The sequence below is a fragment of the Fusarium keratoplasticum genome, chromosome 5 (assembly GCF_025433545.1).
Source record: "Fusarium keratoplasticum isolate Fu6.1 chromosome 5, whole genome shotgun sequence".
NCBI classification, from domain to species: Eukaryota; Fungi; Ascomycota; class Sordariomycetes; order Hypocreales; family Nectriaceae; genus Fusarium; species Fusarium keratoplasticum.
Genome location: NC_070533.1, coordinates 2,645,896 through 2,673,744, shown reverse-complemented (window position 1 = coordinate 2,673,744; position 27,849 = coordinate 2,645,896). Strand labels below are relative to the sequence as shown.

At 53.5% G+C, this 27,849-nt stretch overlaps 11 protein-coding genes and 1 pseudogene across 12 annotated transcripts, besides 1 other annotated feature; 5 read left to right on the top strand and 7 right to left on the bottom strand.

Moving 5' to 3' along the window:
- Positions 1-642: 642 nt before the first annotated feature.
- Positions 643-1,712, bottom strand: NCS57_00746200 (GST C-terminal domain-containing protein; the record flags this gene model as incomplete). The annotated part of the gene is made up of 2 exons (XM_053057311.1): positions 643-1,542; positions 1,611-1,712. The coding sequence occupies 2 exons, from the start codon at positions 1,710-1,712 to the stop codon at positions 643-645; spliced, it is 1,002 nt and encodes a 333-aa protein (XP_052913506.1).
- A 465-nt stretch (positions 1,713-2,177) lies between these two features.
- On the bottom strand, positions 2,178-3,966 carry NCS57_00746100 (uncharacterized protein; the record flags this gene model as incomplete). Its single annotated transcript, XM_053057310.1, has 8 exons — positions 2,178-2,398; positions 2,450-2,623; positions 2,675-2,751; positions 2,805-2,847; positions 2,897-3,445; positions 3,495-3,619; positions 3,673-3,819; positions 3,878-3,966. 8 exons carry the CDS (start codon positions 3,964-3,966, stop codon positions 2,178-2,180), a joined length of 1,425 nt encoding a protein of 474 aa, XP_052913505.1.
- A 2,058-nt stretch (positions 3,967-6,024) lies between these two features.
- NCS57_00746000 (Fe-S cluster assembly protein DRE2) lies at positions 6,025-7,163 on the top strand (the record flags this gene model as incomplete). The annotated part of the gene is made up of 2 exons (XM_053057309.1): positions 6,025-6,802; positions 6,856-7,163. Exons 1-2 carry the CDS (start codon positions 6,124-6,126, stop codon positions 7,161-7,163), a joined length of 987 nt encoding a protein of 328 aa, XP_052913504.1. The 5' UTR covers positions 6,025-6,123.
- Positions 7,164-7,536: 373 nt separating this feature from the next.
- On the bottom strand, positions 7,537-9,488 carry NCS57_00745900 (Carboxypeptidase; the record flags this gene model as incomplete). Its single annotated transcript, XM_053057308.1, has 3 exons — positions 7,537-8,847; positions 8,898-9,258; positions 9,319-9,488. The coding sequence occupies 3 exons, from the start codon at positions 9,486-9,488 to the stop codon at positions 7,537-7,539; spliced, it is 1,842 nt and encodes a 613-aa protein (XP_052913503.1).
- A 1,017-nt stretch (positions 9,489-10,505) lies between these two features.
- Positions 10,506-11,430, top strand: NCS57_00745800 (annotated as a pseudogene). Its single transcript has 5 exons — positions 10,506-10,896; positions 10,957-10,974; positions 11,036-11,146; positions 11,205-11,323; positions 11,374-11,430.
- Positions 10,506-11,430: a sequence feature.
- A 1,192-nt stretch (positions 11,431-12,622) lies between these two features.
- On the top strand, positions 12,623-13,981 carry NCS57_00745700 (Methionyl-tRNA formyltransferase; the record flags this gene model as incomplete). The annotated part of the gene is made up of 4 exons (XM_053057307.1): positions 12,623-12,962; positions 13,012-13,082; positions 13,143-13,258; positions 13,312-13,981. The coding sequence occupies exons 1-4, from the start codon at positions 12,707-12,709 to the stop codon at positions 13,979-13,981; spliced, it is 1,113 nt and encodes a 370-aa protein (XP_052913502.1). The 5' UTR covers positions 12,623-12,706.
- A 366-nt stretch (positions 13,982-14,347) lies between these two features.
- NCS57_00745600 (Mediator of RNA polymerase II transcription subunit 1) lies at positions 14,348-16,412 on the bottom strand (the record flags this gene model as incomplete). The annotated part of the gene is made up of 2 exons (XM_053057306.1): positions 14,348-15,991; positions 16,041-16,412. 2 exons carry the CDS (start codon positions 16,410-16,412, stop codon positions 14,348-14,350), a joined length of 2,016 nt encoding a protein of 671 aa, XP_052913501.1.
- A 356-nt stretch (positions 16,413-16,768) lies between these two features.
- NCS57_00745500 (uncharacterized protein) lies at positions 16,769-17,611 on the top strand (the record flags this gene model as incomplete). The annotated part of the gene is made up of 2 exons (XM_053057305.1): positions 16,769-16,957; positions 17,015-17,611. Exons 1-2 carry the CDS (start codon positions 16,793-16,795, stop codon positions 17,609-17,611), a joined length of 762 nt encoding a protein of 253 aa, XP_052913500.1. The 5' UTR covers positions 16,769-16,792.
- Positions 17,612-18,378: 767 nt separating this feature from the next.
- On the top strand, positions 18,379-19,139 carry NCS57_00745400 (uncharacterized protein; the record flags this gene model as incomplete). Its single annotated transcript, XM_053057304.1, has 2 exons — positions 18,379-18,590; positions 18,659-19,139. The coding sequence occupies 2 exons, from the start codon at positions 18,379-18,381 to the stop codon at positions 19,137-19,139; spliced, it is 693 nt and encodes a 230-aa protein (XP_052913499.1).
- Positions 19,140-19,486: 347 nt separating this feature from the next.
- Positions 19,487-20,330, bottom strand: NCS57_00745300 (uncharacterized protein; the record flags this gene model as incomplete). Its single annotated transcript, XM_053057303.1, has 3 exons — positions 19,487-19,826; positions 19,880-20,057; positions 20,120-20,330. The coding sequence occupies 3 exons, from the start codon at positions 20,328-20,330 to the stop codon at positions 19,487-19,489; spliced, it is 729 nt and encodes a 242-aa protein (XP_052913498.1).
- A 605-nt stretch (positions 20,331-20,935) lies between these two features.
- Positions 20,936-24,175, bottom strand: NCS57_00745200 (uncharacterized protein; the record flags this gene model as incomplete). The annotated part of the gene is made up of 3 exons (XM_053057302.1): positions 20,936-22,816; positions 22,873-23,540; positions 23,614-24,175. The coding sequence occupies 3 exons, from the start codon at positions 24,173-24,175 to the stop codon at positions 20,936-20,938; spliced, it is 3,111 nt and encodes a 1,036-aa protein (XP_052913497.1).
- Positions 24,176-24,887: 712 nt separating this feature from the next.
- On the bottom strand, positions 24,888-26,209 carry NCS57_00745100 (uncharacterized protein; the record flags this gene model as incomplete). The annotated part of the gene is made up of 3 exons (XM_053057301.1): positions 25,531-26,209; positions 25,105-25,459; positions 24,888-25,005 (listed from the first exon to the last, which is right to left on the bottom strand). Exons 1-3 carry the CDS (start codon positions 25,676-25,678, stop codon positions 24,888-24,890), a joined length of 621 nt encoding a protein of 206 aa, XP_052913496.1. The 5' UTR covers positions 25,679-26,209.
- Between the last annotated feature and the right edge of the window lie 1,640 nt (positions 26,210-27,849).

The following is a 27,849-nucleotide window of genomic DNA, read 5'->3' as shown; positions in this document are numbered from 1 at the left end:
CTGAAGTGCTTGGTGGTATTGCACGTCCCCATGTAGTAATCTTGCTGTGTTTCTGACGTATCGCTTTTCCATGAATAGCATTCAACGGCCAAACAGGATCAGTGCGCCCATCTTCCCCTCTCTCTCCTGGGAGGCTTTGGTACCTGTTGCAGATCCGGCCGAGGCCCGCGACCGTGGGGCTGGTCGCGATGGGTTGTTGGTGTTGCACATTTGCAATACGGCCACCCTAGACCATGGCAGTAAAAGACCAGATGTCTCTGAATGCTCTGCATCGTGTCAGTTGACGAGACTTCTGCGCGAGGTAGCATGGAGTACTACCGTGTTCGGAGCTACACGTCTGGGAAAGGTGTCTATGAGTCAATAAGCAAGTTTGGCTGTATGTTGGGTGTTTGTTTGCTTGTAAGTGAGGGGATTCCCAACCAAGTTGAAAAGTCACGGTCGCCGACAAAGCGGAACAACACGTACATATATGATTCATGAATTCGCTGCCAACACAAAACATGTACTCTAATTCACCCCGAAAAGCTAGGATATGAATCACAAAAAGGCCCGCGGCTTAACAACCATGTCGATCCCAAGAACTCAAGTTCGCGACCCAACAAGACGGCAACAATTTTCCATCCCCGCTAGCAAACGCCCTCCTCACAACCTGGCATCCTTGACCCTCTCTACCCTAAACCGGTACCTCGGCGCATGAACTCTCACCAAGCCCTCAACACCTCGAGTCTCGTACACGACCTCGTCGGCGTCAATACCCGTGAGCGTCCCCTCGTCACGGCCCGAAGACCCCGTGTCAGTCGGCCAGACCATCACCGCCACGCCCTTTCGTAGGCCCTGCGCGAGAACGACCGCGTCACCAGCCTCAACATCCTTCTCGGGCTCGCAGAACGACCCGGCCCGAATTTCGCTGGCTGCCTCCTCGCCAGAGAGAGTCACGGGGGCGCCCACTCGCTTCTTGGCCGCCGACACGGCGGCTTGGAACCGTCGGATCCAGGCATATACACGCGGGTACACTGAGGGGGAGAAGCTGTCCTCAGGTAGAGCGCCTGGGAGGCCTGTTATCCAGTGGAACGGCCAGATGGCCTCAATGTCAGCCAGGCTCGGCTTCTCGGTCCCCAAGATCCAGTCGCGCCCGTCGGCGAGAAGAGTCGTCTCCAGGAAGCCGATGGCGCGGGCCACCTCGACGAGCGCCTCTGGCTTCTTCGCATCCATGCCACTGCCGTTGAGCTCGGAGCCGAGAAAGTCGCCCCTGTCGCGGTAGTACGCTGGGTCCTTGAGGAGAGGTAGGTCTTGCGGGAGGAGTTGTAGAGCTGTGGCTAGGATGCCCGTGTCGTTGGTGAAGCTCGACAGTAGGCGCTCAACAGCGACTTGGTCAGGGCTCGTGGCGCCGAGGCGAGGCAGCTCAGGAAACATGGCCTCGAGCTTGCGCATCTGTAGCCGCGTGTCGAGATAGACATCGCGACCGACGGCGAGGATCGGGATACGACGGTATGAGATGCCCAGACGGGAGACGTCCGGTCGGGGCATCAAAGGAGGTTGAATCTATCTCCCTGTCAGTACCAATGAGTACCTAGCCAAGGTATGTGGTATAAGCTCAAACTCCAACTTACACATTGGCTGTACGGTATGCCACGTAGGGCCAAATACCATATCAGCCGTCTGGCATATGGTGAGTACGAGTAGTGGTAGACAATGACACGAGGGTTGGCCATTGTGATTGATGCCACCTTGTCAATACCAGTCAAACACAGATCTTGGTGTTTCAACAGCGTCGACCTAGACGCCCAGACCCAAAATGAGATGGTCTAGACTCATGATCCAGCTCTCAATCACATCGAGCCTCGGACCCTCGGTTGATGATGCGGGGTGCGGGTCGTCGGGACGATCTTGTTCATGGCCGCCAAGGACCAATGGCGTGTTACTCTTCACTACGTTAGTTCACTCTGCACTAGACTACAATCTATAGCCCTGTCACGACAACTACCAGTCCTGATTGAATTGAGATTTGATTGCACTCAGTTACTATTCTGGCCACCTACTTTTTGTCTCCCATCGTCAATGTTGGACGAAATTGTCCCATTACATACACATCCCCAGGTGCCCTTTAGGTGTAGAGTGCAACTCCCAAAACGCGTGAGATTGGACATCGGCCGAACTCTTGTTCTTGAATGGTTGATTCACCAAACCGAAGCATCGGCAGTCGAGGCAGCTGGAGCAACTGTCCAGCCATCATCGGCGATCTTGTGATCACCGCTTGTCTGGCCGCCAGCGCTAGCCCAACCAGCGTCGTTGTCGGCATCACCGAAGTTGCCTCCATCCATCTCGTCAGCGGGAGGTTCCTTGCAACGGACCTTTGTGTGGCCCATCTGCTGGCAGTTTGAGCACTGGACCTTGCTCCCTAGAACTCAGTTAGCACCGCTGGTAGAAGCTGTCCTATCAAAGCACTCGCAGTCCTTGGGCTCGGGACACTCTCTGCTGTAGTGGCCCGGCTTGTCGCAGTTGCGGCAAGTGACGCTGGACATGTCACGAGGCTTGTCGCACTCCTTGGCCATATGGCCCTCCTCACCACAGTTGCGGCACGCGCGACCACCACCCTGGGGACAATCCTTGGCGAAGTGACCGACTACAAGGGTTAGTTCATGTTGAAAAGAGTGTAGGTAGCTGGTTTACGCACCTTCATTGCACTTGCGGCACTCGACATTGGCCGGGTTAGGGGGCTCCTCACAATCAGAAGCCTTGTGACCAGATTGGCTAAATGTATGTCAGTCATTGAAGTAGGTTGAACGTCCGGACCTGCAACTAACCCGCAGTTCTTGCACGCAAACTTGTCAACGCGAGGCTCAGGGCCTGCCGAAGATGTCAGCAAAACGACAGTTGACTAGATTCCAATACTCACAGTCACGAACACGATGGCCCTCCCCGCCGCAGTTGTAGCAGGAAATCTTGGGAGCATCGGTGCGTTCCGCCTTCTCCTGGGTACAGTACTTGGAGATATGACCAAGCTCCTTGCAGTTGCTGCACAGGGGTATACCCTTGTCGACGACCTCTCCAGCGTCGTCAAGGCGAGAAAGGAGTTCGTCCCGGTCCTTGGGCCAACCCTCAACCTCACGAGGACGGTCCGCCTTCTCAGTGAAGCGGTACGAGACCGTGTACTTCTTGCCTATGTTTCCCTGGAGGTCCATGTTGGCGAAGACCTGAAGAAGGGGCTTCTCGGAAGCAATCAGCCAGAGACCGATGTCTTTCTCAATGAGAGCGGTCTGGACATCACGGTAAGTGGCCTCTCCGTTGGTCGCCTTGATGTACTCCTGGACGCCCTCCTTGGCGTCGTCAACGTCTCTTTCAGCAACGGCCTGCTTGATCTTGTTCAAGGCCTCCTCGAGAGAGACATCAGCAATGTGGTCGCGGTTGATCTTGCGAGCGTTCTCGCAGTTCTTGCGCATGTGGCCTGCGAAGATGTGAGCGAAGCCCACGCCCTGGAGCATTGTGAAACAAACCTTCTTCACCACAGTTCTCGCAGACCATGGGAGGCTTGTCAGGGCAATCCTTCACCATGTGACCAGGCTGCTTGCAGTAGCGGCAGGCCATCTCCTGAGGGTTGGGGCACTCAGCACGACGGTGACTGGAAGTGTCAGTATGTGAGAAACAAGAGACTTGGTTCTTGAAATGTCATACCCAGTTTCACCGCAGCCGAAACACTTGTCATTGTCGTTGGCATGACCATTCTCGGCACCGTCGCCGTTTTCAAAGCCACCATTGTCGAATCCATCGCCATTGGCAAAGCCACCATTGTCGAAACCGCCGTCATTGCCAAAGTTGTTGCTACGAGGGTTAGAAGAGGCGAAAGAGCCATCTTTCGTCCCCACGAGAAGAAACTCACGTGTCCTGCTTTCCAGTGTCCCACTCGTCCTGGCCTCCAGTGTTCCACTGGGACGACCCCCCCTGATCGGTTTGACCCCAGTCAGCCATGATTAAAGGCAGTGTCGGAAACGAAGGTGAGTCGCTGTAGCCGTTTGTTAGTATGAGGCAGGCGTAGAACAAGCCAGGAAGTGAAAAAGAAAGATTTGAGGAAGTTGGGCTGCGCGACCGTCCCAATCTTGCGCGCAAGGAGATGAAATAAGAGAATTACTACAAAAAAAAAAGAAGAAGGAAAAGAAGAAGAAGGAGAAGGAAGATAGCTTGAGATATGGTCTTGAGATGCCACTCGGGCTGTCAAGCCTAGAGCTTGGTATGCCTGTGATGGTAGAGATCGAGACGAGAACCGTAGGCGGGATCGCGAGCTCGCGAAGAGCGGGATAAGAGAATCGCGAGAGTTCGTGAGGGACCGTGATATGCCCGCGAGAGCCCAGTATGGGGGAATATGAGAAGAAGGAGAATATAGAGCGATCGTACCTTGTGTATCGGTGTGTACCGGTGTCGTTGGCGAGCTCGTATTGAGATCGCGGCAAAGATTGGTGTCTTTGCGTGAAGAGGGAGAAGGAAAGAACCTCTGCTTTATCTCAAAGATGCCTTAAGCACAAGGTGTGATGCCTTATGCTCAACGCGGAGAGATGAAGTTGAGGAAGGTGCGTTGGGTTCACAACCAAGATGCACGTTCGCGATCAAAGAAGAGAGAAGGAAGGCACGCGACCGGAGCAGATGCCTTAGGCGAAGATGTTTTCAAAACAAACCGGCGTGTATTTTTCTACGAGAAGATTCTATAGATGCAAGACGCAGTGACCGTCCCGATAGCGGGCAGTTGCGATCACTGCTCATCCTAAGGTGGTGAAGCCTTAGGATGATACTAGTCTAAGAGAAGGGAACTCTGCGATAAAATAAGGCAGCAAACAGTTACGGGCATAAAGAAAGTAAATTTTAAAGAAGACTACTCTAGAGATAAAACAAATATATAATAAATAAGAAATAAAAGAAATATAAATAAAATATTAGAAAGCTAAGGGTAAGTAGTTTGCGGTCCGTCCCGCTGCTAGAGAGCAAGTACGAGTAGTTTATTAGACGCGAAGAGACACTGCTGAACCGCGTGGGTCAAGACAGTCAAGTTTTAGAACAAGGGGCAAGCAGTCTCGCCACCGGTAGCAAAGGTCAGCTTCAGTAATAGCTCTCACGTTAACCCAGCAGTGCTTGCTCGGCGGCGAGCCTCACAAGCACAAGCGATTGCTAAGCACGTGTTGAAAGAACCCGGCATGCTCGACCCCGGAAATCCCTCCTCCTCCCCACAACAGCTGCAGCATGTGTCCAGCGCGGAAAATTAGGGTGATCGGTGCCACGGAGCATGAATCCGCTCACGAGATCACAAGATCGGCAACCTATCCCCTTGGGTCAGAAAGTGCCGGGGAAAGACAAATCGTCGTCGTCGGGATTGGTCCGACATCGCTCTACTAGCCCGGAACACTCCCCCCATCTTTTCCGATTACCAAGGACGATATGTCAGCGCAATCACAAGTGGTGGCATAGGACAGAGCACGGTCGGGAGTCGAGGGTTCGCAAGAGCCGGGTCATACGGTTTAGCAGGCGATTTCTACATAAGCGAGAATTGCGAGTTCCTGCATCTCCGGGGGAGAGGTGAACTGAAAGGGGGTTTGAGAGGTGAGGTGAAGGTCTAGGATTAAGGTTGTTTCGCAGCCACACAGTGCATCCCGCATCTTCTTGAGGACGCAATTGAGGAATTGGGTCTAGTCAGCAACCCGTCATGATTATCTCTGGCTCCGTTCGTAGTACAACTCCGTCCAAGCACGGCTGCAGGGTCGATTTGTGGCTGGCTCCGCACCTCCGCAGTCGGAACAAGGGGGGGGCCTTATCGATATCATGGGCTTCCGTTCGTTGTCCGTGGAAAAGCAGAAGTGAACCCCGCAACTCTTGATATCGATGTAGTACCGTCCGTCCGGGGACGCATCCGCACTGTATCAACCGCTTCTACCAGGGCAAAGTGCACAGTCCATCTACGGCGGGCCACACGCGGCTACTGCTTCGATTGACTAATCCGGTTCACACCAACGCCCTGGGCTAAAAGTCGTCAGGGCTTGTACCGACTCCAATACAAATCCAGCGCCCTGTCCCCTTCCCTTTTCTTCCTCCTCGTTGTCTTCATCTTGTCCTCATCAGCTCTTCCAGTCCCTCTCTTTTGCAATGGCGCCTGCAACCCTCATGATCGATCCGAGCGACGATTTCGTCATGCCCGTCTCAAAGTCTGTCTCGCCACCCAAGCGGACGCTGCTTCTGGCTCCTCCCACTCTTGCCTCCCACTCTTCCGCCCTCTCGTCTGTCCTCGCCGACTATGACCGCTCCGTTACCGATCTCCAGATGCTTGACCGTCTCTCTGCGGGACTGGTCAAGCTGCCGCCTTCCACCTACGACCTCGTCCTGATCCTCGCCGACGCCTCGTCCATGCTGGGCGAGTCCCTGGCTCTGATGAACCGCGCCGTTCTTGGCCCTGTCGCGGAAGCCCTCAAGCCCAGCGGTCGCCTGCAGTCACAGGATGGAAATAGCCTGGAGGAGTCCACCCTGTCTAAGGAAGCGGTGCTGGCCGGCCTGGTGGCTTCGCGGGGAGGTTTCGAGAAGCCCAACTACGGCGACAACGAGGGAGCCGTCACCTTGAAGTTTGGTCTTAAGAAGAAGAACCAGCCCGCTCCTCTTGCGGATGGTTCCGTTCCCCTCAATCTGAAGAAGAAGAAGCCTGTCGAGGTCAAGCCCGTGGTCCCCGCCGGTGTCGGCTTCATCGATCTTAGCGACGACCTTGACGACGATGACCTCATCGACGAGGATACCCTCATGACAGAGGAAGATCTTTTGCGCCCCATCAACGTCCGTATGTCAATTCCTTCCCAGTATATACCCCACATTTTACTGACCTTGCATCAGCTCCAGAGTGTCAGCCCAAGGCCGGCAAACGCCGTCGCGCTTGCAAGGACTGCAGCTGCGGCCTGGCCGAACGTCTTGCCAAGGAGGACGCTGAGAAGCGCGCCGAAGCCGACAAGAAGCTTGAGAGCGTCAAGTTGGCCACCGACGACCTTGCTGAGATCGACTTTACCGTCCAGGGCAAGGTTGGCTCATGCGGCAACTGCTCGCTGGGCGATGCTTTCCGATGCGACGGGTGCCCTTACATCGGCCTGCCGCCCTTCAAGCCCGGCGAGGAGGTCCGGCTGCTCAACAACGATGTGCAATTGTAAACTTCAGACTCTTTTCATGAACTACCACGACGGCGCGGCACTGCAGGCGTATTGACAGATTTGATCACGGCACGGATTGGATTCTCTTGGGAACCTGGGATAGGACAAACAAAGGCTGCATCACAAAAGCAGCCAGGAGGCAAAGGCTGGTTTTCTACGGAGCGCTCTAGATTTTAGAAATGGCGTTCACGGCGTAGCTCGGCCCATCTAGATGATTACAACAAAAATATGATTTGATTTCTACTTCAACTACCTCCCTTCCTATACAAAAAACGCCTTACTCCTATACCGACCTCTCAGTATGCAAAAGACCACGACGCCAGCTAAATGAATGTTGGACCATGTTCCTGCCCAAACCCAGTATGCTTTCCGTTTATGAACTAGGCTCAGCATACTTAGTGACAAACTTCTCCTGAGTGTCACCACGGTTCACAGGAAACCTGGCGCTGGTAGCAGTGGCCGGCGTTGACCCGTGCAGATCGTCCAGCTCGCTCTCGTCGAAAGCAGCCGACTCCAGATCACCTGGCTGTGACTTGGCCCGGAAGCCATTTGAATGACTGGTGTTGTCGTGGTTGGCAAGGGCATGGTACGCGGCTCCCTTGCGACGTTCGCGCCAGACGAAATAGCCCCATGCGATGACAACGATGATGACAATGACAAGAACAATCTCGCCAGACTTCTGGTAAGCCGCCCACTTGGCCTCGTCCAATTGCTTCTGATGGTCCTGGGCGGCAGACTGAGTCTTGTTGGAGGCGCCACCCACAGTGGTCTCGGGACCCTTCTCGCCGTCAATGCGGCTATCGGTTGGGTCGCCTCCGATGTTGCTAATGTCGACACCCATGAAGCGGTCCAGCATGTCCCGGCTACGGCGGGGAAGGTCGAAGGGGACCATGTGAGACGAGTTGTAGATCAGAACGTAGGTCAAGTTTCGAGCCTCCTGCCAGAAACCGGCAGTCTCACCCTCAAAGGTCCAGTCCCGACGAGGAGCCCAGTTTCCAGGGGTAACCTCAAAACCCTTGCCACCGTTCCATTCCAGCTTGCTGATAAGTTCCTCAGTGCCAAGATGATTGCAGATAAAGTCTTCGGCTCCAGAGAAAAGGAGGACTGGGACCTCCTTGAGAATATCTGGCAGAAGTTCAACAGCGGGCTTCGACTTCCTGGCAGTAAAGGCACCGCCCACAGCTCCATTACACTCTGTCCACCCGGTAGACTTCATCGCGGAGACATGCAGAGCGTCGACGACGTCCTTTCTTCCGAGATAAGGAGTCAGATACTCCAGATCCGGGGGCCAGTTCATTCCACAGCTGGGGTAGGTGTCCTTGAGCCGCACGTCGTACATGTTGATGCACTTGTTGCCATCTCGGGTTAACTCAAGGATGTTCTTCAAGATTTCCTCGCATTCACCATAGTCGACGCGACCAGGGCTGGAAGCAATGACTCTTTCGCAGCCTCGCAGGGCAGATTGCAGCTTCTTGTCGTTATCGGAGCCCTTCTCGATGATCCCCTTTTCGTGAGCGAATGAGATATAGGCGGGATATTGGTCCACGGGGGAGATCCAGCCATTTCCAATCAACAATCCCTGGAGGTTCCAGGCTTTGCTGGGATTCTTCTTGTTGCGGGCGAGGATGGCTTTAGCGATATAGGGGATGTGCTGTCCAGCATAGGACTCGCCAGCGATGTAGATCTGCGACATCTTAGCAAGTCATCATTTCCGCAGGGCCAACAGATACTCACATCATCGCGATCATACTGGGGGAAGAGGGCGAACCACTTCTCGAGGAATTGGATAAACTGATCGGCCATCTCGTCAAGTTCTTTCACGTAGGCATTGGTGTCGACCAAACTAAATCCAGTGCCCACAGGGTTATCGACGAACAGGAGGTTGGCAAACTCGCCCCAGGAGCCATTGTTGTAGTAGAGGTTCTCCTTGTCCTTGAGCCGATAGGGGCCAATCTCCATCATGGCGCCATCTTCGGAGCTGCATCCTGGTCCGCCGTTGATCCAGATGACGGTTCGTTGCTTGTCGGCGATGTGCTGGTTTTCAAAGTGCCAGAAGAACAGATTTCCGTGGCTCTCGGGGGTAACTTCGATATGACTGCGATGAAGATGAACGCGTCAGCGGGAGCGGACGAGGCGGAGACACGTGCCAACTTACCCAGCATGCATCTTGATATTAGGGCCATTCGCAGGGAGCCCAGGCAGGTCGCGAACATAATAATCTGCCGCTGAATTCGGTGTTGCGTCTGCTGCGCCCAGGATTGGCCCGAGGGAGAGAGAAAGGAGGGCGACCCATCGCCTCGGAGAGGGTATCGATAGGAAGGCCATGATGAAGTTGCGGACGGAAGACGCCGCGGGAGATGTTAAGGAGACGCAGAATCAAGGAGCGAGCGCGTTTGCGTCTTGTACGGGGGGAAGAAAAGAAATAGAAGAGAATAAGAAGAGAGATGAAAAGCCGATGCCAGCCAAGAGTTGGTCGACGAACTGGCCTGGCACAGTTGAAACGATGGATCTTGAAAGGGTTAAAGGGAGAGGTGGCAGGTCGAGACCCCGGATTACAGATTACCTCCTGCCTCGCCTGACGACAGCTACGAAACTACCTTCGCCGGGACCTACGGGGCCATTGAGCCCCGAATGCGCTGCAACCAGGCAAGCAAGCTTCCGCTTTAGTGGCGGCTGATGAGGAGGCTTGGGGCTCGGCTTTGTGGCTTGGCGCCAGTTCTGGCACCGATTCTTCCGGGAAAGGAGACGTCCAGGGGCTCTTGTAGTGGGGATATCTCCACTAACAATTGCCTCCAATTTGTGCCTTCGTAAGAGGAGTTGTTGTTGACCACGAGACTATGATTTGCGATATAGGGATGTCTTACTACTGCAAGTGTTGAGCCTATTTGCTCTCTACTGCCAAGATACTCAATAGACTGCGTGGCGCCCTGTTGTGACCGATAATCAGTGCTCAATAGCAGCCTCGTTTGTCTGCAGGGAGTATTGGAGATGGATCCGCGGATAGATGCGACATGGATCTTTACTTTACAAGCGTAATGTGCGTATTTCGCATCGAGGAGAATAGCTATGAATATGCATGTTTTACTCGTATTTTTTCCTGTTTATCATGCATCTTCTCCGCTGACTGAATCTGTTTGCGGAGTCGCATCACTTACACACTTCTCGTGGCACCCAAGCCCAGTGCCTCCACTGGCGATCTCTCACTGGATTGCCTCTAGCTAGCAATTTTTCCAAAACCCTCTCTTGGCCAACCAAGCGCACCACCAAAATCTCTTTTACAGAATCATATCAATAAAACAGTCAGGTCAAGATAGGCATTCAGCTCATCTCGGGCGTTTCTAGACCATCCACTATCACGGCGTGCACAAGCGAATAACCCCTGCCCACTACCCCTCAGCGCAGACAAAGAAAACCATGGCCACCACAGGCAAGACGTTTATTGTCGAGCATCTCGACCCAGAGCTCGGCCCCTGGTCAGAGCTCGAGTACCTGGCCATTGCCAAAGAGACGCAGGATACCCACGGCTCCTTCATCCTGTCTAGTCTGCCTCCTACCTTCAAGGTCCCTGCCGACCTGGCCAGCAACCCCGCCTTCACGGCCGAGCAGCGAGGTGTCGAGGAGCTCTACGCAGCCAACAAGTCTCGCGTCTGTCTCCTTGACCCTGCCGCTGCCAAGGATCTCTCCCCCGAGGATGGTGATACTTTTGACGCATTCTTGTTTGGAGGCATCTTGGGTACGTTTATATCCAATTCTGTTGAGAACTGTTGAGGAGTTACTGACGTATGATATTCAGGCGATGATCCTCCCCGAGGTGTGTGGCAATGACAAGAATACTTCCCAGTGGTGGTACATTACCTAACATGGACTCACAGACCGAACATCCGAGCTCAGGAAGAAGGGCTTCGAGGGTCGCAGGCTGGGACCAAAGCAGATGACAACAGATACAGCAGTGCGAGTGACTCGCATCGTCGTGCAGGACAGGGGTTCGTCACCGCCATAGGTACATGGTGTTATGCTTGGAAGCTCACAGTGACCACCTAGTGCCCGTTGACAAGATTCCCTACCTCGACTTTCCGGAGCTCAAGTTCAACGAGCACGAGAGCACCGAGATGCCCTTCCGCTATGTCAAGGGTGAGGATGGCAAGCCCATCATGCCCAAGGTCAGTGATCGCCCGTTCCATGCAAGTCAGGTTCTAATATGGCATTTCAGGGCATGGTTGAGTTGATCCAGAAGGATGCCGATAAGGCTGTGGATGATCTATTCTAATATGTTGAATGATTATACCATCCCTTGAAGCCACATCGTCTCAACTCTACGTGGAGAATCAGGCCCAAGTTGAGTCTCAGCTCCGTGACAGCAGCACATATCTCGCTCTGTAATAGGGATTCCTGTCTTTGCCTCGCCTTACTCGTATACGCACCCAGTCCTCGCATGGCGGTGGGCGATATTGAGTCTTGGAGGACACACATGATAGGAATATCCAATTGGGCATACACAGCTCCAGCTAACAGGAGATTGTGTGGTACCATTATCCCATTGGCCTACTTAAAAGTTTGAAACTTGATAGTTAATCGTACTGGCTATGGCTTCAAGTCACCACGTCTCGAGTTAAACCAGCATGTATCACAGCAATGCCACAGCATTTCAAGAAACGAGAGTCCACATATAAGTAGCCAACTATTCCGACCAACAGACCAAGCCCTTCGATATCCCCAGCATCCTCAACGAACAATCCCAGCCTTTCAACATCACTGAGCTCTAGCAACCAAAAGACTTCGAGATGTGCATAACTACCTTCATCAAGTATCACTGCAACATATGCGACTACCTCGTCCGTTACGACCAAAAGGAGGAGAAGTGCGAGCATGTCATGAGCAATCAACCGGAAATGTGTCAAAAGAAGATATTGTCCCGGAAGGAATCTATTGATATACGGTCATGTAAAAAGTGCGAGCAGCGGATCCTGGACGCAATGAAGAAGACGAGGGACACGGCCGCTTAGGACATGGTTGGACACTAGGGAGATTGATTTGACAAGAGGGCAAAACATACTGAATGGTTCCAAAAGCAACAACTTGAACGCTTTGCGATTATATCTGTGCTAAAACTTGTCTATCTTGAATAAACGTAAACCAGCAAGCCGTCCTTAGATGGAGGTGAATGCCAATGATTGCTTGGCATCTCGTCGTTGATGGCGCTACCCTAGAGCACAACGCAATCTTTTCGGTGTGCGTGCAATTAGCAGCATTCACAACGAATTGTTTTCAACAAACTTGGATAATGGTAATGCAGATGCCCACGGCTTCCTCTAGACGGCATTGATATAATCTGAAGCTTTTGTCACTCAAATAATGATAGTGCCTTCTTGGGCGGATGATGCAAATAAGCAGATGTTGCACCAATCGCGACTGTGATCCATTCTTTCACTGGGACCATCGAGACTGTTGACAAGGATGCATGTAAGAATTCAACACTCACCATCACCGACTGTTGTAAGGAGAGAAACATTATATCTTCGTCCCATGGGAGGATACACGTTATAATGCTTCGTCTTCTCACGAGGTCGAGGTCATTGCTCGGCCGACAATCATTCCCATGGCGGCAATGCTACTCTCATGCAGCGACAAGGTCATCAGAGCCTCTACGGATCCTTTTCTGCGGCTCCGACGACTTCAGTTGTGCATCATTAAAGGCCGTATACGAGGAGCATAGTCGGAACAAGGATCTGATCGAGTCCCTGGATGTCATGGTTCTGCCCCCAAAGCGCATGGGCAGAAGCTTCAAAACACTCAGAGAAGGTGAATCAACAGCCCTTTATGTAACCTATAAATACTGACACTCTTCTAGTTCCCTGCAAAATACTAGCAGAGGAGTTAGGATTGAAGATCCACCAGCGCGAGACATTTACAAAATGGGAGGTGAGTTGCTCAAGGCCCCAACCGGCTTGTTACTTCAAGAGACTGAAAGTAGCTCTGTAGCTACCCGAGGCCACGAACCTCGTCGTCGCTGTTTCTTTTGGCTTGTTCGTCCCTCCTCGGATATTGAGATCGGCCAAGTATGGGGGCCTCAATGTGCATCCTTCTCTGCTCCCAGAGTAAGTCAAGAACAATCCCATGGATACAGGCGTAGTGGTTGACAACAACACAGCCTTCGAGGACCTGCACCAATCCATCATGCCATATTAAGAGGCTATCAAAACACCGGAGTTTCTCTCCAGACACTCGACGACAAAGCCTTTGACCACGGCACCGTGCTAGCCCAGACTCCTCGCCCAGGCATCCCAATACCCCCCGGCTGCACCGTCCAGGAGCTCACAAGCCTCCTCGCACCCATCGGAGCCCAGATGCTCGTCCAAGGCCTACAGGACGGTGTGCACATACCGCCTCATCAAAGGGTAGACTGGAAGGCCGAGGATCTCAGAGATAGGAAGCTCGTCCACGCGCCAAAAGTCACAAAGGCTGATGGGCAGATCAACTGGGGCGACTGGACGGCCGACGAGTTTGTACGGAGGGTGCGAGTCCTCGGGTCGATCTGGACGCACGCTGTCAACAAGAAAGGCCAAACCAAGCGGCTAATCTTCCAGGACGCCGAGGTCGCATCTCTGATGGATCCCGCCGTCTACGGCTCACGAATGTCGCTCCATCTGAATCTTGAGCCGGGGCTGGAGGGGCCCAAGTATGAGGCTCTTGTCACGGACCAGCGTGACGGGAGTGCCATCATCCATATCCCCAGCGGCGAGTTGATCTGGGTCAGGAAGATTAAAGAGGAAGGCAAGCCGGAGCGAGACGCGACGATTGTGCTCAAGTCTTTTCAATAGTCGGCATTGTGTTGCCGGGATTGACCATGAGTCTGCATATCAGCTGTGGTTCTACAGATGGCAAAGGAATAGCCCATGTACATGTACTACTAACATCAACTCTAGACAATGTATTATATCCCAGGGCGATGCCAGCCGAGGTTGACTTGATGGTGAAGTTTGGCCAGGGCATTGGTTTGACATGCTCTTCAATATTGATTCTATGCGTATGAGTTATTGAGAATGACTAGGTCAAATTAACTTTGCATTCCCACAATCTTGACGCGCGTTCATTTCATGAGTGCGTAATCACGACTCTCGGGGTATCATCCAACTCTACCTAACGCGATAATCGACTCCTCAACTTCTGGCCACGCCCACCTCGCCTCAAGCAAGACGTGTACGGATCCACTCAGTCCACTTGCAGAGATCCTCCATGTGCTCCAGCACCCTGCCAAGGTCCGACCGCGTCAGCTCCTTATTCTTCATCTTGGCGTTTTCATCTTGAGGGATGACGTTCTCATCAGCCACCTCCACTACTCCGTCCTCGAGCACCTTGAGCGTGACGTTAGCCGTCGAGTTGCGGAAGGGGAAGACGACCTGCAGATGAGGAGTAGGATGGACCCAGAGAGTGACATCCAAGTTGATCTCTTCACTGGCCGACGTCTCGGGAGCTGCAGGAGAAAGGTCCATAAAGTCTGCCAACTCATTTTTGCTGGCAACATTGGGTTTGGGTGCAGGGGTTGGTGCGCTTCCTTGCTTGGGTAGCGGTTCAGCTTCCTTCGTCTCGGACCCAAAGCTGCTTTCGAGCAAGGTTGAAATGAAAGCATATTGCCGAAGCAAGGGGAGCATGTCGATAAGCTGGCGAGGGTGAGAGAAGGGCATCTCGGTAACGACCTGAGAATATATAGGTTTGTAGATGAACAACGAGTTCCGGTGAGACTTGACAAATGGCTTCTGATCCTTGTCATATACGCGGACGTCGCGCTGACGAGTGATTGTCCGGAGCTCACTGGGATCCTGAGCACTGCCAGGAGGCACAGGAAAGAACAAGCTGTCAAAGGTGGGCGGATATCCAAAGATGGGCGGAGCGCTCACGTTCGCAAGTGCATGCAACCGCATCCAGTCGTTTTGAGGGAGAATGACAGGAGGGTCAAACGTGACGGTAAACATGACCTGAGGTACCCTTGCCGTTGAGAGATCTGGTTGAATCATTTCCATTCCGGCGTCCTTATTCTCTTCGGATGGGGGCAGAACAACATTATCGGGCTCTAGCCAGTCCAGGCTCGGCTTCCTGGGATCCATGGTCGGCTCAGCCGTCACCACGTTCTTGGAAATCCAGTCCTCAGAGACCCTCACAGGCAGATGACCGATGCCACCCATAGAAGCGCAACCGATTAAGAGTGACCAGACCTTCTCTCGCTTTTCGGCAAATGAAGCGAGTTTGTCGGTTGTTGGTTGAATAAGTCGTAGGGTCTTCCAATACTGCAAAGCCAAGCCCACTCGCTCTCTCGAGTGCATAATCGGGAACCCATGCCGCGTGCACATGGCTGCAACGGATAGCGCACTGGGCGACTTGTTGATTCCTGGCTCCTGGCTGAGTTGGGCCACGTCCCACTGGTAAAGTCTCTCCAGGCTCACATAGATGCCTGCCAGAGCCTCATGACAGTCGAGTCCTGGAATGATGCTGAGCTTGTCTAGAATTGCTAGTCGTTCTAGATTGATGGCGAATTTGTCGAGGGTTTTAGTCAATGGGCTTTGGTTTGGAAGCAGTTGAAGATCTCTGAGGAGGATCTGACTTGCTTGATCGACGTGCTTGGTGACCGAGGGAGCAGACTCTGGAAAAGCAAGCGAGATGTTTTCGACGATATTATTGTCCAACGCAATATCCAACTGAATGGCTGAGCCTGCTATGACAAGGGTTCTTCGTTTTCGGCCGTCAGGTGCTGTGTGGTCTTCTGAAAGACAGTCGAGTCCTATTCGCTGCGCTAGACGTTCCAAGCCGGCTTCGCTGACGAGTCCCTTCTTTTTCTGCGAGAAGTTAGCAGAGAAACACATTGGAAGCAGCAAGGCCACATACGTTCAAGACCTCGATAATGGTTTCCAGACGCTTCAGCTTATCATCCTCCGCAAGGGCGCCCAGATTCCCAAGGCCAACGCCAACATTGTCGAGGCCAATATCAAGACCAGCACCAATACCAAGGGCTCCCATAGCTGCCGCTGTAGATGGACTGTCGAAGTTTAAGGGCGCATTGGAGGCTTGCGCCGCCATGAGCGTTGAAGCAGGAGACTTCTTAAACTGCTGCGGCGACGAACGCGGCCCTCGGGGTGAAAACACGGCATGAGCGGGGTTGGAGAAGGGTGTAGATACGGGAGGCGTTGCGACAGCGAGTTGTGAGGGCGTGCGGCCCTGCTGCGAGGCGACGTGCTTCATGGCTGTTGGCGTCGCCATGTCGATGGAGCCGATGCCCTCCTGTGGGAGGGAGGTTTCGTAGCTTGTTTCTTCGGCAGTCGGAAGATAAAGTACGGTCGCAGGGTGATGGATCGATCAGCGATGAATACGTTGGTAACAAGTTGAAGGCGATGTCTGAGCAGGTCGCAAAGTCGTGTGCTTATGAAAGGTTCGAATGTTGAAGGTTCAAGTCAAAGAGCATCGCGCAAGTAAGGAAGGAGCTGGAGACGCGGGATGCGTGCACGGTTCGGCCCCACCAAGCCGAGTTTGACCCCTGCCATCCGCCCGCATTCTTTTTGTTGGAGCTTCTCTGCTCACCACCAAGAAGGACAAGCTCTTTGTTCTACGAGCTCGCCTTGATCGAATTCAGCAATTGCGCCATGTCTACCGCTGCACAGGCTGCACGTGCTGTTCGCGCCCAGGAAACAGCAAGGCGCTCTGTATCCATTGCCGTTTCACCACCGCCAGTCACGTTGACCGAGAGGCGGTCCATTCTTCAGTTGCTGGAGAAGCATGGGCCGGTCGAACACTTTAGAGCCATCCCGGTAGGCATCCTTATCAGCAAAGAGGCTTGCTAATTGTGCTAACCATACACTGCCCAGGGCAAAGATGCCTCATTTGTATCGTTGATGAGAGATGCTGCAGCGGCCACCAAAGTGACTACCAGTAGCCCATATAAAGTCATAGTCCAGACACCGACCAAGTCCACGACACCCGCGAACGAAAAACGCAAGGCCAGTGCTGGAGGGTTTGGAACTCTTCTGAATGTAATCGAAAGTCGACATACGTTCAAGCAAGACAATCAAGAAGATGCGGAAAGGGAGTTTACTGTCGAAGTGTCTCCGTCTCCTGACTACCGACATCAGCTCAGCGCCAAGTCGACATTGAGCAGACCATGGCCCGATTTTATTAAGGGTCAAAAATCTTTTATTTCCGAGACCCTTAACCAATCGCTCCCCGACTCATTGGCGACGACGGGACTGAAGCAATGGACCCCCGATTTTGGAGCGCAGCCATCACGAAATTCCAATGCTGCCGCGCGATTTGCACTTCGGAACGGGATCCCGAGCAAATTCAGACGCTCTGGCGGGAAAGAGGAGGCGTCTGCAGAGAATGATGAGCCAGAAGATGTCGAACTGGAGGATGATATCGAGCAGCCAACAACAGAAAAAGAAAAGTCTGTCAAACAAGACCCATAAACAGGAGACGAATCTCAGCTCCTCGACTGAGGCTTAGCCAGTTGCGCAACGCAACTCATGGCTAAGCTAAGCATCTCCACGCCAGGAGACCTCGAATTAGCATTAGTTTTGCCTGAGGCGACGATCATGTTCATCCCTGGTATCACGCGGCGATGAGGCAGCCCAGACGGTTTTCACCGAGGACCAGGAGGAAGCTGTCTCGGTGTAATTGCACCATGGATCAAGCAGATCATTCCAAGACTGAGCACCTCACTTTACCTCACTTCGCCAGGCTCCTGGACTCGATTGGATCAGCCAAGGATTTGGACGTGTGACGTTGGAAAAGCGACGGCACACGTCCCAAGGAAAAAGATCCTTGTCAAGACCAACAACAAGATGGCCCGAATCAGGCATAATCGAGCGACCCCACACCCCGGCAGATTAGCCACGATTCGACAAAGCCACCATATCTACGTCACTGCGTCGTAGAACCTGTCCCTCGCGATGGGCATCACTACCATGGCTTGGCTCTCTGCATGGCGGGTTTCGGCACGGACGAGCCCAAAACAGGGCTTGGTGATGACGTCTCAGCCAAGCACCGCCGTTCCATCTGCTGCGCAATGCTTGTTGCCCTGAGTAGCGGCATTGTGTCGCGACTTATATCTTGGCCGTCGACGACCTCGATTTCTGGCTGGCTGGTCATCGTATCTCTTTGTTTTCTAGCATCAGCTGTATCATCTATACTCTAGCGTGTTCTACTCTTACACCGCACTATATACCACATCACAATGGGCGTTGGACGATTCATCCACCATTTCGGCGGCTTCTTGCTGTTCGCAGCGACAGTCTTGCTTATCGTCGTTGACATTACTGCTCCTGTAGTCAACGACATCGCCATCCTTAAGGTCGACCTTAACGAGCTGGCCCGGACCAACACTAGCCAGACCCCAACGACAATCAACTTTGGCACCTTTGGTTACTGCATTCTCAGAGAGAGCGGGTAAGTTTTAACCCAATTGTTGAGGCGATGGCCTCCAAATTGTCAACATCGTACTAACAAGCCCTTAGCGATGAATGCTCTAAGTCGCAGATCGGCTACAACCCTGCCTCTGTCATTTACAACGCTGCTGGAGGCAATGTCGTTGAATTCTCTGATGCTGCCGAGAACACGGCCAAGGCATTGACTTATGTCATGGTGCTGCACCCCGTTGCTACCGGGCTCTGCTTCATCGCCTTCCTCCTGGCCCTCGGCGCCGGCACATTGGGCTCCCTGATGTCGTCGCTTGTCGCCCTCCTGGCCTTCTTTGTCACTATTGTCGCCCTGGCCTGCGACTTCGCTGGCTTCGCCATTGTCAAGAGACGGGTCAACAATGCAGACATCGACCTCAACGCTGAGTGGGCTGTCGGTATCTGGCTCGTCCTTGTCGCTGCTGTCCTCGCCCTGGCTGCCACCATCATTGTCTTCTTCACCTGCTGCTCGGGCCGTCGTCGCCGCAGCCGCGAGAGCAAGAAGATGGCTGCCTACCAGTCCTCCCCTACCCGCTACTAAGTAACGTGGGTTGAGAAGAGGCACACTGCAATTTTTACTTGAGTTTATGGATTCTGTTGAGAAGATGAGAGAGGAGGACTAATGACTACTGTTGGATTAAGCCAAGGGAAATACCCCAGAATGCTCTTTAGAGCTACTTTTCTACACGCAAATATGAATATCATGACATTTTCTTTTCACCTGTACATTACAGATACAATACCAAGAGATGTTCCATCTCCATGTTGCTTGTTGTCACTTATTCAGTATTAACGTGTACTCGATCAAATTAAACTTATACTGAGCCTGAGACAACCCCTTTGAACCACCTGGAACAAATCACACATAACTGGTGCACCCCAATTAATCTAATCAATAAGTCTGGTGACGCTGACACCGTCCCACAGAGGTATGACAAACGTCTCCAGTCGCGGGTTGCTCAAGCTCAGGTCATTAAACTCCCTCAGGGCCTGGACGTTGGCGAGCCGGTCGCCAGTGAGCTCCTCGTCGCCGAGCGCCTTGTCATCCGCAACCAGGCCCCGGCGCAGCACGTTGTCCGAGACGATGAGGGCCCCCGGTCGGAGCAGCCTATTTGTGCTGCCGGGCTGAGACCCCTCGAGGAGCTGTCTCAGATAACCCGGGTACCCCGTCTTGTCGGCGTCGATGAAGACGAGGTCGTACGGCTTGCTGGGGTTCAGTTTTGGTAGCCTATCCGAATCAGCATTCTTTGTTCTCGGCGAGTCAGGGCGTCTCTCTCTCACGTCTCAGATGCAGGGCCGACGACGATTTCAACGTTGTTGACGCCGTTGGCTGCGAATCCCTCGTTGGAGAGCTTGGCGTACTCGGGCTCGTACTCCAAGCCAGTTACCTGGCCGTCTGGACCAACGGCATGAGCCCAGACAAGGGCAGAGAACCCGGCATAGACGCCAATCTCGAGGACTGTTCAACGGCCCGTTTAGTAAACTTGGCGAATATCTGACTCGGCAGAGCTTGGAACTTACCTCTCTTGGCACCGATGGACTTGGCAAGGAAGATGTTGAACTGGGATTGGAAGCCTGAGCTCAAGTACTCTGAATCATCACGGGTGGAGGAGATGTGGGCGTGGTAGTCGCTGATGTACTTGGGCAGCGGCGTCGAGTGCTGCTCGGAATATGTCGAGACCTTGGCGCCCAGTTGAGGGCTGGTATACAGCGGGGTAACGTTGTCCTTCATATTGGCGATGGGGTTGACTGATTGATTAGATGACTTGAGATGAATGGGTATAACTTCATCAACACAATGACTCTCTTTGGATCTTTATATGCATCTCAAGATCCTCGGAAACCGAGTCGACGTCGTCTCGCCATTCTCCCACCTCAATGCCGATTTCCGGCCCACCAATAAAAGCTACACGGCTGGCAGTGGCAGTCCACACCATCGACATCGGTGGCTCGGAGTTAAAAGGCCTATATCTTCTACATGTGGGAAATGACGTTTGTTTCTGTCTTCCTTCTCCTCACGGCTGACGAAGCGAGCCCAAGTCACGCCTACCATCGGCAGCATGTCCGATGCTCGGCCGACCGAATCACCGGACGACACGGGGGAATTTGCAATCCGAGGCTGACTTGACATGATCATCATGCATCAAGAGGAGACCACGATCAATTAGAGGGCCCGTCTATTTCTTCCCTAGGTCCTACCTACCTACCTACTAAATGCATCCCAGAGTCCATTACCATTATAACGACAAGATAAAGCCGTGCCCCAAAACATCTCGCATCAGAAAACTAACTTTTCCACCCCTCCCATTGACTTTGACTTGGTCTATCCACTCAGGTTCACAGGAACAGATTGAGGACGACAAAGAAGACGGCACCGGCGGTCGAGATGGCGGCGGCGTGGCTCGATGCTGAGGTGGACACGGTCAACGGGACGTCCGGAGGGTTGTCATCGCCAGCACGGAACGTCTTACCTCCAGAAAAGGCGTTGCCCTCGGAAGGAGGCTTCTTCTCTTCCGGAGTGACAGTAGCCACCTTCTTTTCCTCTGGTTTCTTCTCCTCCGGCTTGGCGCCGGGCTTTTCCTCGGCGGGCTTGGGTGCGGGGGCTGGAGCCGGAGCCGGAACTGGAGCCGGGGCGGGGACAGGGGCAGGAGCAGGCTTCTCTTCTGGCTTGATGATAACCTTCTCCTCGGGCTTGACGACAATCTTCTCCTCAGGCTTAACGACAACCTTCTCCTCCGGCTTATAGGCGATCTTCTCTTCCTCCTTGTAGATGATCTTCTCCTCTGGTTTGTAGAAGACCTTCTCTTCGGGCTTGTAGACGATCTCCGGCTTGACCTCGTACTTGTACTTCTCGGGGGCAGGGACAGGAACAGGGACCGGCGCGGGGATCGGAGCTGGGGCCTTGTAGTAGTGATGCTCCTGGCAAGGCTTGATCCTCTCGCAGACATCCTTCTCCTTCTTGTACTCCTCCCTGTACTCACCCTTCTGGATCCTCACGCAGACGTCCTCTTCCTTCTTGTACTCGCCCTTCTTGTACCTCTCGCAAATGTCCTCCTTAGGGGCAGGCGCGGGAATAGGAGCGGGAACGGGAACGGGGGCCGGGGCATGATACGGTAGGCAGTGCCTGATCTTTTCACAGACGACCTCATCCTTCTTGTAATCGCCCGTATACTGACCCGTCTGGATCTGAACGCAAATGATTTCCTCGCGCTTGTAGTCTCCCTTCTTGACCCTTTCGCAGATGTCATCCCTTGGGGTAGGGGCGTAGTAGGGCAGGCAATGCTTGATCTTGTTGCAGAAAGGTTCCTCCTTCTTGTAGTCACCTGTGTACAGGCCGTTACGGATCTGATCACAGACAACTTCCTCGCGCTTGTAATACCCCTTCTTGACCTTCTCGCAAATGTCCTCGGGGACTGGGGCCGGAGCCGGAGCCGGAGCAGGGACATAGGGGGGTAGGCAGTGCTTGATCTTGTTGCAGAAAGGCTCCTCCTTCTTGTAGTCACCCGTGTACAGTCCCTTTCGGATCTGATCACAGACAACTTCCTCACGCTTGTAGTAACCCTTCTTGACCTTCTCACAAATGTCTTCAGGGACCGCAGCTGGAGCAGGGGCCTTGCCATAGGGTGGGCAGTGCTTGATCTTCTCGCAAATGTCCTCATCCTTGTACTCGCCCTTGTACTCCACCTTGATCTTCTCGCAGACATTGTCAGACTTGTACTCCCCCTTCTCGATCTTGGCGCAAATTTCCAACAGGACCTCCTTGGCTGCCTCCTTCTCCTTCTTAGGAATGGGGCCATCGTAACCTTGTGGGACCTTGTAGCCCTTGCCATCCTTCTTTGGCTGCCAGTTGGGGACCTCGATGCCTTTGGCTTCCTCTGCTGGCTTGGGAGCCTTGGTGATCTGAGGGGCAATAGTGGTGGTGCTCTTGCGCTCGTAGGTCTTGGTCGAGGTTGTATACTTGCGCTTTGTCGTGGTGGTGTAGGTGGGAGCACCAGTGCGGGTGGTAGTTGAGTACCTGGTGCTGAAGCGAGTATTGGTGGTGGTAGTGGTGGTAGGGCAGCTGTCTCCAGGGAACTCCTGATGATTCTTGCAGTGCCAGCAGCCAGGCTGGGCCCAGTGGCCGTTACACTTGCAGCAGGGCTTGCGGTTGCATCTGCCACCAGAACAGTCGGCTCTCAGCGTAGGCTCATGAGTGGTGTAGTGCGTGTGATCATAGTACTTGGGAGTATGAGTGTAGTCGTAATGCCCCTCGCTGTGGTTGCTAGCATCGGTACGGTTACCGCCACGGCCTCCATGATGCCCATGATGGTTGTTGTGGCCTGTACCAGCTCCAGCATGGTTGCCACCGTGATGGCTGTGATGGCCTCCGTGATGACCGCCGTGATGACCGCCGTGATGACTGGCATCATGACTGTGGTGGCCGTGATGGCCATGATGATGTCCGTGACCATGTCCATGGTGATGGCCGTGGTGCTCATGGTGTCGATGATGCTCATTATGCCCGTGGCTGTGACCGTGGCTATGGCCATGACCATGCTGATGACCATGACGATGGCGGTGGTGATGTCCATGGTCATGTTGGTGATGATGTCCATGATGATGGTGATGACCGTGCCTATGTTCATGTCCGTGTTCATGTCCATGATCATGGCCATGCCCGTGGTGGTGTCCATGCCTGTGGCCATGGCTGTGCTCGTGGCCGTGGCCGTGCTCATGGCCGTGTCGATGACCATGTTCATGCCCATGTCGATGATCATGTCCGTGGCCGTGTCGGTGGCCATGCTCGTGACCGTGAACGTGACCGTGGCCGTGATGATGACCGTGCTTGTGGCCGTGGTGGTGATGTCCAGTATGGTTGTGATGATGATGATAGTCATGGTGATTATGGCCGCCATGGTGATGTTGAGAGCCATGGCGATGATGAGATTTGTGATGGCTATGGCTATGGCAGTCATGGTGGTGGTGATGAGAGGAGTTGTGGTGGTGATGAGAGCCATGGTGGTGAACGCCTTCACAGGGGTCCACGTGGAGAAGAGGATCATGTTCGCCCTTCTTGTGGTCCTTGTCCTTGTTTTTTTCCTTCTCCTTTTCTTTCTTTTCCTTTTCCTTGCGTTCACGCTCACGCTCGTCAACCTTCTTGCGTGCCTCGGCGACCTCCTTGTCAAGTCTTTGCCTCCACTCAATCTCACGCTGCTCGCGCTGAGCAGCAGCCCTTGCCTCTTCAACCGCATCCTCGTCCTGGGATGTCTCTTGGCCCCTTGGGTCTGACTCCTTCCGGTCCTTCTGGTTGGTGCCTGGGGTGAACACTTCCGCCGTCAGAGTCTCGCCTTTTCCCGCAGGGTTCTTGATGAGGAGATCAACACGTTGGTCCTTGCCCTTGTTCTTGATCCGGGCTATGGCTTCATGCTCAAGCTGGTTACCGTCAGCCTCAGCCTTGATGGCGGCCTTGACGTCTGGCTCAGAGGAGCTGCCATGTGTATGTCCATGGACCTTGATGGAATCCTCATGCCGGCCAATGCTAGCAGCCTGAGCGAGGCCATTCGTCAAGGCCAAGAGGACCAAGACGTTGCACCTCATGGTGAATATCGATGTAGGATAGTGATATAGATGAAAAACTAACTTAATAAAGAAGGGGGAACTGAGTGCACCAAATGGGGAGAGCGTTGTCTCGGCTCTGTCCAAGGTTGAAGAAAGCTGAGGAACCCTCAAGGAGAAGTAGCCAATTTGGCCTCTTCTTATAACTTTCATCTTGTCATATAGTTGAGCAACCAGTTTCCAATGCTGCTTGGACTCTAGCCACTTGCTGCTGTTGAACCGAGCGAGGGGAAGTCCAGGTTCCCTTGAACGCACCACAATTCGTCATGATTTGCGGCCTCAACTTCTCAGTTCACGCCAGGTAGGATTTCCGAAGAGCCTGATAGGTCCATAGACTTCTATGGCGCTCTCGCTCAAGCCTGTTCAACCCTTGTGGTCCCGACTGAATGATCCATACGTTGCGAAATTCGCCGAGAACAGCATCATGTCATCCGTCATGATAGCAGCCGCAGTAAGCGCCATGAACGTATTGCGTGCGAGTCCATGCGTAACCGGTCGTGCGAAGGGAAAAATGTTGAGAAAATGTTGCTGATGCCAAATCCAATTGCTGTCTCCGAAGCTACCCCTGAACGACCGTACCTAGCGCCATCAGTCGCGTAACAGATAATGCTCGCTATTAATATGCACATTCTCCATCCCCATTCTGTATTTTGTGATATCTCCCAATCTCTTTCTTGTCAAACACAATCTTTCCCTAACGCCCCTGACGCCAGTCGAGCAAGTTCGGTCCGTAGTAGTAGTCATTGTGCTTCCTCATCCGTTTCCTAATCCTCCGGAACACCTGAGAAGAGCCCGAATCGCATCCGATGACTCTGTTGACACGTTAGCATGTAAGAATAGAGTTTAATAGGCAGTCTGGCTGATGCAGGCAGACGGCTGGGAAAGGGTTGAGACGGCGGGGACGCACAAACGGCAACTTGGGAATGACAACACCCAAGACAGCAAGCAAGTTAATAATGAAATAGGTCAAGTCGTAATGTGTGTAATGAGTGCTGACGAGGAACAAGGCAATGGGAACGCCCAAAAGGAATTTTTTGGTAGGCGTGTACTGGGCGCCATTGTCGATTTGCTCCCACATGTTGAGGTTGTCAAAGGCGCCGCTGTTGAAGTCGAAAGGAACGCCACGGACGTGGTGGAACATGATGTAGGAGCCAAACATGTAGGTCATGTTGGTCAGTGTCCACGAGGTCTCTTGGGAGACGCCAGGGAGAGCATCGTAGATAATTTTGCAGCAAGCGATCAGGACAATGTGGATAGTCCAGGCACCTGTCAGCAAGGTTCATGTCAGCGTGCGGCCCGAAGTGAAGCAAAGTGCAGAATGTGGAGGCCAGGTATACCTTTGGCGTTGGTCCAGTTGGCGTTGAGGTTAGGGAGGGAAGCCTGGTCGCTAATCTGCTCGAGAGTCTCGGGAGGCTCATGGTAGACCTGGAGGATGCTGCTAGACCTTCTCCTCCGAGCGCCGGCCGCCGTGTTTCGGTCGGGCATGTTGAGGTAGATGCTGCCCCGGCGCGGAGGTTTGGTACCCGCGTCGTAGGAGACGGTGCGCTGAAGTAAGATTGGGGAAGACAGCTTGGCGGTATTGACGGGGTTCGACGCAAAAGCGTGAAGCGGGAGGAGGGGAGGGATCGGCGGGAGAGGACGGCTCGCAACGAGGCGGATGCTCGGGCTTTGCACTGCCTTTGTCGATGATGGCAGACAGGCGGTTTTTCTGGATTGAGTTGAGAGAGAGATGAGGATGCAGCTGCAGCGGCTCCCCCTAATGATGTCACGGAAAAGTGTCCGGGGGCGAATGCGAGGCGGATGCAAGGGCAAAGTGAGAGGCGAGATGCTTATGGTGATGCTAGATAATGAGACAGAGAGGTCGGACGCGACGGGTTGGGTTGGAAATGAAGATAAGAATGGATGCCGAAAAGAAGGACACGAATGAAGTCGAGGCAAGGACGAGACGGGAAGCCGAAACGGAAGATCCAAAGTTCCCCCCGTGAGCAGGAGCAGGAGCAGATGTGGAAGCTTTGAGCCAGGAGGAGCCACTCTCACGAAAGGAGCCGGACCACCAGAAGGGACACGCAATGCACGAACCAGGCTCCGGGTGGGGAGGGGTTGCTGAAATTAGCGGGCGTAGCGGGCGAACTTGCAGCGGTAGCTCGCTGGAGGATAGTTAGTCCGTGGGGTTGGCCCAGGGGAAGCTTCAGGGGATTCTAGGGGACCGTAGCACGGGGGAATCTCTCGTCTCGTGGTGTCCAGAAATAAGACCAACCGTTCAACCAGAGCAGGGATTCTCCCGTCTCAAAGTCCGGAGAGGGCAACAGTGGCCGAATTGTCCCCAGAGCGAGGCGAGTCAAGTGATATCTGGCCTGGGACGCCAAGCGCTCCAGACTGCTCCAGATGTTCTGGGGCACACGTGATCGGCGAATGGAACGGACGACGAAGCACTAAAAGGGCCGGCGTCGATGCTGAGTCGATATGCCACGGAGATTCTGGACTAGATGGCGATTCTGCAAATCTGGAGATTGAACGATGCGAAGGCTGGGCCAAGCTTTTAGGATGCAATGATTCACTAAACGGTGACGAACCGGTGGAAAGGGAGCAAAAGCATGGAAGCGAGATCTGAAGAGATTGAGCCCAGATTTCGCCGCGAGATTGCAATGTGATATAAAAATCTCTGGGCTACCCGAGATGGGAAACAGAATACGGCAAGATGGCGTGGCATGGCATGTCAATGTCGCCAAACAGCAAGAGAAGCATGGGTCTTACTCTGACCGACTTGTGCTTGGCCGCTTCTTGTCTCCGTCAAGCTGACGAGGGCATCAAACAATAGACGTCTGATGCATCAGTCACTGCCACGTTTGAGCACGTACAAAGTCGGCGCGAGATCTTGAATATCGGCTGACGTCGCATGCTTGTCGTAGCATACAGGGCCGGGGGCATTGAGTGTGAGCAAGGGATTGTTGCTGGGTAATCCTCGGGGATAGTGCCGGAGTGAGCAACTGCCAATTGCAGAGACACTCGTAGCCTCCTCTGATTGGCTGGCTTGTGCAAAACAGGGTCGAGTCTTTCATCGTTATCGATAGCATCACAGCTTTCATTTCGCATCTCTCCCCTGACGCAACAAATCCTGTTCAGCGCACTTCATTTGCAGCGCTCGATTCTCAATTCACTGGGTCAAGCATTGGGAGGCCACTAGGCGCGTTCATTCCCTCACTCGCCGCCTCAGCACATGCCCTCGAAAACCAAGCATTGTGGCTTCACATCCGGCAGCATCACGGGTACGTGCATCTATGTACCCCTACCTACCAACCTATCTCAGCTCGAAGCTCCTTGTTTCCCATGTGCCAGTGCAGGCTGTGGATGCCTGGATCTATCGCACCACCTCTCGGCGAGACCTTGACTGGGATAAATACACTCGTCTCACCCTTCTATTTCTGTCTGGACATTGTTGATTGAGACTTTACTAGGTGTTAGTTGTGGGGAACCTTCATCTGGCCGAGCCGTTGGAGAGTTTGCGGTTGGAGCCGTTTCTCCGAGGCTGAAGCCTCAGGCTTTGGGATTTTAGAGTGTTTGAGGAGCTTGACAAACCTTTCTTGCAAACCTCTGACCCTTTGCCCCTAGCTTGATTGTAGGGGATTCATTCCTTTGCTGCATTGCACTCACATACA